Source organism: Electrophorus electricus, chromosome 16 (assembly GCF_013358815.1).
Source record: "Electrophorus electricus isolate fEleEle1 chromosome 16, fEleEle1.pri, whole genome shotgun sequence".
NCBI classification, from domain to species: Eukaryota; Metazoa; Chordata; class Actinopteri; order Gymnotiformes; family Gymnotidae; genus Electrophorus; species Electrophorus electricus.
Window position 1 is genome coordinate 3734681 of NC_049550.1, and position 10000 is coordinate 3744680.

The window sequence follows — 10000 nt, forward strand, 5'->3', positions numbered from 1 at the left end:
AAAGAATGCCTCTAGTCTAAAATGTGTTAAATAATAATCAATAATTATAGAATTTGAAGCATCAATTGCGTTTTTGCCCATGCTAATATTTTCTCTGGTTTGATAAAATATGCCAGATTTTATTATTTGGGCGTTCTACGTTAATACCCTTTAGAAGAAGTGTTTTGTCCTCGCTGTGGACCTTCTCCTAGTACAGCTAGACAAGTCTAAGGATACTATTTCCCCTCAGAAATGAGATGAAATGAGGCTTATACATGTTAATGTCTGTAGATATGGAATGTGACGAGGTAAGGAAGGTCTCTGTGCTTGGGGAGAGCCTTCTCCTTCTGTCTGTTTAGGCCTTCTACTGCGACTGATCAGCCATCAAGCAATGTGGCCCATTGTGAACACAGCAGTGAGTCTGGCCTGTCTAAGTGAAGCATCGAATATGCTTTTCGTCACTCGTATATTATTTTGCCTGGTTTGATCTGCCCACGTTTTTATCATCATTTTTCTATGTTTTGTTATTTATTGTTTTCTTATGTCACAGAGAATATTTTGTGAGGCACTCTTGTATTATAAACAGGGTTCTGTAAACAGTGACTCAAGAATGGCTATACTGGTTTTGACCTCTGTAAAATAAATCTCACATCAATGACCCTAATGTTCTCTCTCTCTCTCTCTCTCTCTCTCTCTCTCTCTCTCTCTCTCTCTCTCTCTCTCTCTCTCTCTCTCTCTCTCTCTCTATATATATATATATATATATATATATATATATATATATATATATATATATATATATATATATATAATCTCCCCTATACACCAAACTCTCTTTAGTTTAGCATGGACTGATGCTAAACTCCACCTGGCTTGTCTTGTCCACTTTACCTCTCCCTCCCTGCTTAGCTCTGCCTGCTCCAGATCTACTCTGTGGTTGTCACCCCCATGCCAGGCTCACAGAATCAGCGTCTGTGTGCGATAAACACTGTTGTTATTAATGGCAACTCTCCCTCTCTATCTCCCAGTGCAGATGGCAGCTCGGGTTTGATTAGTGTGGCCTGGCCTCTGTGGCCACGCCAGTGGGCTTTTGTTCGGCGAGCATGCCGTACGCCTGGCTGGCAGACGTTATCACCTCTGTGCGGCTGTTCACTGAGCAATGGGGCGTTGCCAGACCTAGTTGGCGGGTGCCACCCATTCGTAAGGACCCTTTGTGTAACGCTTCACTATCGAACTTCGGAGCATGTCTGCCTTTGACGAAGTGTAGACTTTTGCTACTATCTCTATGGGCTCTATTAGTCCATAACCCATTAGCTACATGAGTAATGGGCACAAACAGGTGAAGTCATTAAAAATAAATGCAAGCCAGTGGTCTTTGTCTTGACCTCCGTCAATAAATAGGTCCACTGTTGACAACCGTATTGTCCAATGACACAGTTTGATCCACACTGTGGAGATCAAAATCAATTCCTGCATCAGTAATGAAACACTTTAAATATCTATTCTGTCCCCAAAAAGGAAAAAAAAAATGAAACATTTCTAGTACTCTGAAAAGTCCCCCCCCCCCCCCCCCAAACAATACGGAATCTGTTAGGAGATCTGTTATTGTATCATAGAGCGCATTTTTACTGGGTATGGCTCAGTGTACGTTGCTGAGAATGAGAAATAGTTGATTTATTATCGAGCTGACCACAGTGGTTAGCAATGTGGGATGTGTAAGGAAGTCACTTTGATTTATAAGCGACTTTATCACCCAAACAGGCACTGATATAGCAAGGGAGGGAGCATGCTGTGTTCAATACACGTCTGTCATGGCCCTCCCCCCATTCATATATCAGCATATATAGAGATATAAAGGGGTGGGATTTAACACCTTTCTCCTTCAGATTTGCTGCAGGGTGGGCAATAAGGCATAAACATTTTATTTATATATATATATATATATATATATATATATATATATATATATATATATATATAAAATATGAAGACATTATGAGACTAGTGGTTTATAAAAATCAGTTATAAGCACAGTTATTTTTTATTTGTTTACAAAATTTTAAGACTGGGGAAAAAAATTAGTGAAGTGGTATAATATCCAATATTATTACTGTGTAGCTTTAATCTGACAATCTGACGTGGCACTTTGTTGATTATAGGCTCTCTGTCATTGTTAATGAAACGCGCTGCTTATTGTATTGAGGTATTGAAGACAGCCACAGTATGCTAAGAAAAGAATACTGTGGCTTCTGTTGTGATAACGATTATGTCTCATCATATCGCCCACCCTAAGTACCACACTGTTCCACCAGGTCCACGTTAGTGTGAGCTGATAGCACCTCTCTCTGCCTCCAGTGAGCCCGGGTTCTGTCCCTGAGGACTGGTCGTACAGAGTGGAAGCAGAGCCACATTTCACTCCAACACCCATTTGTCGTGTTCTGAATCACTGGGAGATTATTTATTACAGTGAAGTGACATGTTACAGTCTATCAGCTGAGGCTAAAGCAACGGTGCATGGTATTGAAGTTAGCACGGTAGCTTCAGGTAGCTTCAAATTGATGCACTGGGAACTATCCAAATCCTTTGGATAAATGGGTTATAATATTAAATATTTATATACATTTTTTTCTGGCCACCTCAACATTTAAAAATGGTTCCCCAAATGCACTTTAAAGTGTGCCATCAGTTGTGACTAAGTATGTGTCTCCATTTCTTCAGAAATCCTGAGAGTCTAAAAATGGATCCTGGTGCTACTTTAATTCCAGATACACAAAGTAGGTCTCCTCTCTCACCAAGCACAATTTAGGCACAGATGGGGTGGGGTGGGGTAGGGTGGGGGATAGGGGGGGTTTAAGAAGTAATATTGGGGTGGAATTCCTCTTTAATGTAACTGGATCTTATACAACACAGGCATTTTAATGAGTCCCTGCCTCTCTCCCCTTTTGAAATGACAGGGACTGTGATCTCTGAATGTGATGAAGTGTTGCCAATTACAGCTGCTTTATTTCAGCACCTTTTTTAGCCTCATTCCCTTATGGTGTTTAATGTCATGCTAATGCTGTTAGTGTTTAATGAAGTGTTTGGAGGATTAAGCTGTGAAAAGCAGCGCCCCGAGTGCACTAAGAGATTCTATGCTAATCACTCTCTCTTCTATTCTGACTCTCCTCCAGTTCCCTGTAGAGAAAGCAGTGGCTGAGAGTGCTTAAAAGAAAAAGAAAAAAAGAGGGAGTAACATTAAAGTCAGCACCCAGCTTGCCATGGTATTAATTGGCCACTTGATGATATTTCTAATTTCATGGACAGTTTCTACTCTGTGAGACGATACTTGATTATTATGATGATGATGATGATGATGTTCAGAATTTCCTAGTTCTCAAAATGTGCAGTACAGGAAGACAGGAGGTGTACAGGAAGACAGGAGTTGTACAGGAGGAGGACAGCAGGTATACGGGACACCTTCGCTATTCCAGCAACTCATCACTGGAGGCCAGAAATAAAAGTAGCTGGGAAAGGCAGGCCCCACCTGGTCTACACCATCAGCTCCGCCACACTGTCAGCTCCATGACACTGGAGCATGGGCAAAGTGAAGAACCCTGCTGACCCCCACGACACATGAAGAGTGCTGAGAAGCAAAAGCTGTCCTGAGCAGCTACCTAGCCTACCTTTAATTTTTTATTTTTTTTAATGTAAAAAAATAAAATAAAAATCATCACCACTTACCTGCCAGACTCTAGCTGTGAAGAAACCATTTTCATTGTGAGCTTACCATGTTGTTAGGTCATGGCTCACAATCAGACCCCACATAACCATTTGCCAAGCCTGCCATGTGCTTGAAATGTGAAGTGGATTATTTGGGAAAGGAAAAAATATCTGCATTTGATCTGCAACGATCTTCAATTTTCTCTGTACTTCAGTTATGCCACTGACAGCTCCCCACTAGCCTGTCCAAAAAGTAAACATAGATGATCAATACATTTGATTTAAATATTTCTAAAAGGTCCCCCCACCCCAGATGATGTGTCCTATGACCATGAGGCACGGTGTTTAGAATCCTTAGGATATAGGATTGATATTTTAAGGTACATAGCAGGAACCATCATGAACTACGTCTAGGCAAAATGCTTGTCAGATTTGCTTATTTCTGTGTACACATTTCCTGAATGCTGTCTGGGAACTAAATGGATATTTTGGCCTGACTCTGCCTTGGCACCAGTGTAGTGCTTCCCTACTTGCATACCTAATGTATACTTATGATGGGATATTGAATCAGTAGAAGCCCTGCCACTAAATTAGCCCATTTTAGCAGAATATCCATACTAGTAGAAACCTCACCCCTCAGACTGCTCTTTCAGACAAAGCAGCAGGTTGTGTGCAGCCTGATGCTACAGCTTCCTTTAGGGACTTAGATGTTGCATATACTGACTATATAGTCCATACATTCTCAGGCCTTTGAAAAACCTAGCTGTAAAATATAGTGGGGAGACTAACTGTTCAATTTTTTAATTAACCATTTGAATGTCTTGGCCTACTGAACCAGGCAGTTTGAAACAAGGTTCAGAGAGTACGGCCTGTTTGTGAAAGTGCTGATTACTGCTCAGCAAAGAATCATGTATTGCTTTGTTCTTCCGCATCTTGGCGTAGAAAGTGCCAAATTACTCCCCACCTGGTGTCATGCAAAGTTTTACAATGAGGAAACAAAGTGCATCTTAAGGTGATCCAGTGGGTCTCAAACTAGAACTCTTGTTCCAGCCCATGACAAGGCACTGCTGGGCTACTCTTTATTGAAGGCGTCGATTCCAGAAGGATTGCTGAGCGGCAGCTCTGCCAATAAACCTCTTCTGACGTCAGAGGGCTCCGTGCAAACAGCGTGACTGTGGGGCTCATTTTAATGAGCTTGAGTCCCTGATCTGGGAGGTATACAGCAGAGCGGTTAGACGGGTTAGCCTTGTTCAGCAGCTGGTGGCATCCAAGCGATGCTGCCATACTGCAGCGCATCGCATCTGCACACACGACCCTGTGGACTGATGACTTTTGTTATTGTTGTAGTTGGAGCTGAAATCTGAAATTGAATTATACTACTGCAGCAAAGTTCTTTACCTCATGACCATTGAATTCATTTGTTCATTTGCTCATTTAACATGACTTTGGTTGCCTCTCTCTAATCACATCATGAGGCGATGGTTTCATGATGGCCTTGACTTCCATGTTTTAGAAACACTGCATACAAGGCAATAGGATGTCAAAAAATCATGTTGCCTGGTGATGGACCATTCACCTAGAGGTCCAAACCGGCCGTTTGAAAAATCCTCTTTCCCTCACAGCAAGCCATGTGGAGAGACCACTACTGTGACAATTTGAAGTGTCTCCTTCTAAGTAACTTAGTTGCACTCAGTTAAAGCTTCATATTTTACTCTCTTACAAAGAGAGCCAAACCCCTCCCCCGATCCCTCCAGTGAAGGAGTGCAAACCCCTCCCCTGACCTCCCCCCATCCTTCTGCAACAATGGCTTAGGGCCGATCTGCAGCTGTAACGTGCCCGTGTAACGGATCAACAGGAAAGCCGCACGCCCAGCATCAAAGTTCCAGCTTCTAGTGGATGTTCAGGCCAGGCCCACTGTTGTCTGTTGTTTCCTATTTACTACTGGTTGAAAAGTTGTCTTAGTCAAACAACTCTTCTAGTCATATATATATATATATATATATATATATATATATATATATATATATATATATATATATATATATATATATATATATATATATATACACAATGTGTCGTTGGTGCTCATGGAGAAGCTCATTTAAATATGCATAATGGTGTGTGTGTGAGACGATATACGTGTATACATGTGTACGTATATAGATTTATATGGTGTATATACAGTCAAAAGTCAAACAAATCAACTTTAACTCCCTATAACTAAGTAATTTGTTGCCCTGTTATCTCTACTGTAGTTTCCCCTGAAATACTAGCAAATACTTTTTCAGTACAGCGACTGCAGTGTCTCCTTAGCTCTCCTTAGCCTCCCACCTTGTGTTGAAAGAGGAACTTTGCTAATGGAGCCATTGTTCCTGACAGGATGGGGAGTTCCTGGTGCGGACGCACCATGTCGAGTATGCGGACGGAGGGATCCTGGACCCGGACGACATGCTCACGGACCTGGTCGATGACAAAGACAAGGTAAGACGACTGCTGTTTTGTGCCTCTTGGATGCTGTGTGTGTGTGTGTGTGTGTCTTTGTATGCATACATTTGGGCATGAACGTGTCTGACAAAGACAGTGTGGTTGAAGAGGGTGGGGACACACTCTCCCATTGGATCAGGGGTATCAGCATAATGTAACAGGAATGTCCATGATTTTCTCCATGTCTACAGTCTTCTGATGCCTGTATCCGATGGTAGGGCTTATGGAAGTTTTCAGCACTATCTGCAGTGCTGCATTTACACTACAAAAGTATCTCTGTACTCAGTCAGGTGCGTAAATATAGTGTTTCACTATATTTGTCCAAGATGGCATCTTCGACAACCACCTCCTTTAGGGACCGGCAGGAATGTAAACAAAGGTTTGGCATCACCGCTTATATTTTATTCAACATTCATTATTTTAGGCACACAACTTCTGCACTGTAGATATAAATAAGGTAAATAGTTTTATTATAGTATGTCAGGTATTTGGGGGAAAACAGTAGGTTAGAAAATGTTAAATACTTTAGGAAAATTCTATGTAGTCTAATTTTTCCTCAAACTATCCGCCTCAAGATTTGATCACCACCATCCAAATGGAAGGCATTCTGGTTTTTAATTTTATTATAATATTTAAGTGCTTCTCAATTCTATATAGCTCCCTCGGTTATTTTGAAGTCACCTTCATAATTCTACATCATTATTGCCACATCAAATCATTTATTGATTTATATTAGGGATTCACCAGTATTGAATTTCTTGGGCAGATACAACAGTAGTTACTACCTGGTTGTGGCTGACGCTGATATTAATAGCCGATAACTTTTACCTTTATGCATTTTAAAGCAAGTTCAAACTATAATCTAACATAATATATAATAATATAACAAATGCAATGAGTGTAAGATGTCACACTCTACAAATGGATCACTAATTTTACAAAGGCATGTAAAAATGAGACGTCACAATTATTGTAAACATATGTTACACTTACCACAAAAGGGGAAAAAAAGTAATTACATTTTATTTTCTCACCTTTCTCAAACAATGCCATTTTTTGCCTTGAACTGGTGCAATTATAAGAAAGCATATGGCTGGAAACTATGAAATTAACAATCCATTGTAATTATCAACCAAAATTCCAATATCGAACTGATGACAATAAATTATAAATGGCCCTTATCGGCAAATGACATATTGGCTGCAGATGTATTGTGCGCCTGTAATTTATTTGTTTTTACTGTTTCCTACAAAAGATTTGAAATGTACATTGTTCAGTTTCATAATGTGTGTGTGTGTGTGTGTGTGTGTGTGTGTGTGTGTGTGTGTGTGTGTACAGCAAAGTGGGTTTTATATTATTGAAAATGATTCCAAACTTGAGCAGTTTCAAATTTTTTGAATGGTAAGTTTGACATGATCTGACACCCAAGAAATGTGATTGGGTTTTAAAGATGGGCTATGCTCAGACAGGAGAGCCATATAAGGCATTCCAAAACTGGAACTATGCTGGCTTTCACCTGTAGTCAGCTACACCTCACAAAAGGTGCGGAGCAGGTTGTAGCACAAGCTTGCTGTCTGGTGCGCTGTTGCCTGGACCTGCTTGGCTGGCTGTTCCTGGCTAGTCAGGATTAGCAGCCAGTCACTCCACCTTGGCCAGTCATAGCACCAAATAAAGGAATTCAGCTTCCCTTAAAACGAGTTGTACTAGTATTTATTAGTGAAGTATTTTTTATATGCTACAAGCTTAGCAAATTGTACACCCATTTCTAAAATGGTACAACTTCTTCCTCAAATGCTACAAGCCTTTCCCCAAAATTGTACAAGCCTTTCCCAATTGGCATAACGCTTTCCCACATGGTATGTTGCTGCTGGCCTGGTGAGGAAAGTGAAACGTACCAAAGTTCCTGGGAAGTCTTATCACGGTCCCCTCCCTATTTTTCATACAAGTCTTAACATCTGGTAATGGATTCTAACAAGATGCATATTCAGGGTTATGGGTACGTAAAAGGAGCTGAATTACAATGACTTACTCAGCAGGAGCTGGATGAAGTGGTCCAATCGGAATATTCATGGGCTGATGAGCGGGGCAATTTGGCGTGATTAATATTGCTGGGCTTTTATTGCTAGGTTCAGTTTTATTTCCGTTGACCTGATTAAATGATGGTTCGAAATACCGAAGGCTTTGAAATGCCTTTGTCTCTTTTCCTTGCTGATGTCCGTGACCTCAGAGAATGTAGAACAATAGAGAGCATTTGACCATTTAAGGCTACTAGAGTTTTCATGGTGCTGGTATCTCCAGGTCTTAGTGGGACCTATAAGGGTGGTGCTAGCTCAGTGGTTAAGGTACTCTATTAGTTGAGAACTAGTTATCAGAAGGTTGCCAGTTCAAGCCCCACCACTGCCAAGTTGCCACTGGTGGGCCCCTTAACCCTCAATTTCTCAAGTTGTACTCAAGAGATAATTGTATGTCGCTTTGGATAAAAGGGTCAGGTTAATGTATAAAATGACATTGTGCTTTACTGAAACCTCTGACATCAATAGGTAATACTCTACTATTGGGACACGGCTAGATGCTAATCAACCAACACACAAAGTGAATGGGAATCACACAGTTTAATGAAACTACTCCTCCTGAGGTAGATGAGAGCAAAGTTGCTATGGCAGTTGGATCAGATTACAGGCCCCACCCCCGCCCATTAACCCACAGCAGGGAATGATGGCGTTTGGCTTGACCCTGGTCCCAGCTCATGAATATTCATGGGAGAAATGATGAATGATGTTAATGCATGGAGGGGCTGTAGGCGCACAGCCCCGTGGACCACAAGGGGCAAAAAGCCCTGTTGTGAGGGCCAGGCCGAGTGCTTCTCTTACTCAATTAAACACTTCATCACTCCACTCCTCTCTTATCCTCTTCTCTTTGCCCTTGCTCATTTCTTTTCTCCATCTATCCATTATTCTACAATTTCTGCTTCATCTGGCAAGAGGGTGTCTGCATGTGGAATTATTCCAGAAATGGCATTTGTAGTCTCTTCTTAGCATATTAACGTTTTGTAAACATGTTTGAGGAAATATGTTTCTGTTTTTCCAGGATTAGGCCGACTGTTTGTCCTTCGTCCTTTGTCACTGATAACCAAATCAAACCAGTTGTGATGCAAGGATGATGTTTGTAGTCATGACCCACAGTGGTTGCCGCAAGAGCCGGCTGTTCGTGCGCTTCCTTCCGCGGCTCACGCCACGAGCCGATGGACACGCGTAGCGTCACGCGTGGGCCAACGACATCAGACCGCGTGTGCTGAAGCTCTCATCACGCTTTCACTTCCACAGTGTTCATCTCCATAATCAAACACGGTTGTCACATAGTCTGAGGGGAATGTGAGAGAGGGTACACGTGTGTGCTACGAGCCTGGCGAGCGTCGACATCCTCCCACCTGACGCACTGGAGCTTGTTTCTTTCCTCTTTACACCTCTCAGACTGTCGTGAACGTATTTGCGCCGCCACTCTGCCGTGCCCTCGGTTTTTGGCGTGCGAAGGGAGGCTGGGTAGGTATGATAATGCTTTTCATGATCATGGCCACCTACGCAAAAGTGTGCCGTAGGGATTTTGGATCCAAACGTCAGTGTGCAGTCTTCGTGGCTTGTCTGTCTTGGTGGAAGCCCTGACATATAAAAAGGAAAAAAAGAACATACTGTGATGCATCAGAGTTCACAGCTTCTTTTTTTTAATGTCCATTTCCTTTGTGATTTAAGGAATATTTAAAACATTTCACTTTGGATTTGGTGTACAGAAGCTGTGGTTTACAAATTTCCAGTAGTGCCCCCCCCCCCCCCCCCCCCCCACC

General features: G+C 41.8%; 1 protein-coding gene across 2 annotated transcripts in view; it reads left to right on the top strand.

Moving 5' to 3' along the window:
• Window positions 1-10000, top strand: part of pard3ba (par-3 family cell polarity regulator beta a) — a 112148-nt gene that overhangs the window by 661 nt on the left and 101487 nt on the right. For both annotated transcript variants that reach the window (XM_035535116.1, XM_035535117.1), the window contains exon 2: window positions 6058-6159. In XM_035535116.1, the coding sequence (XP_035391009.1) occupies window positions 6058-6159 (102 nt within the window). The remainder of the gene's footprint in view (window positions 1-6057; window positions 6160-10000) is intronic.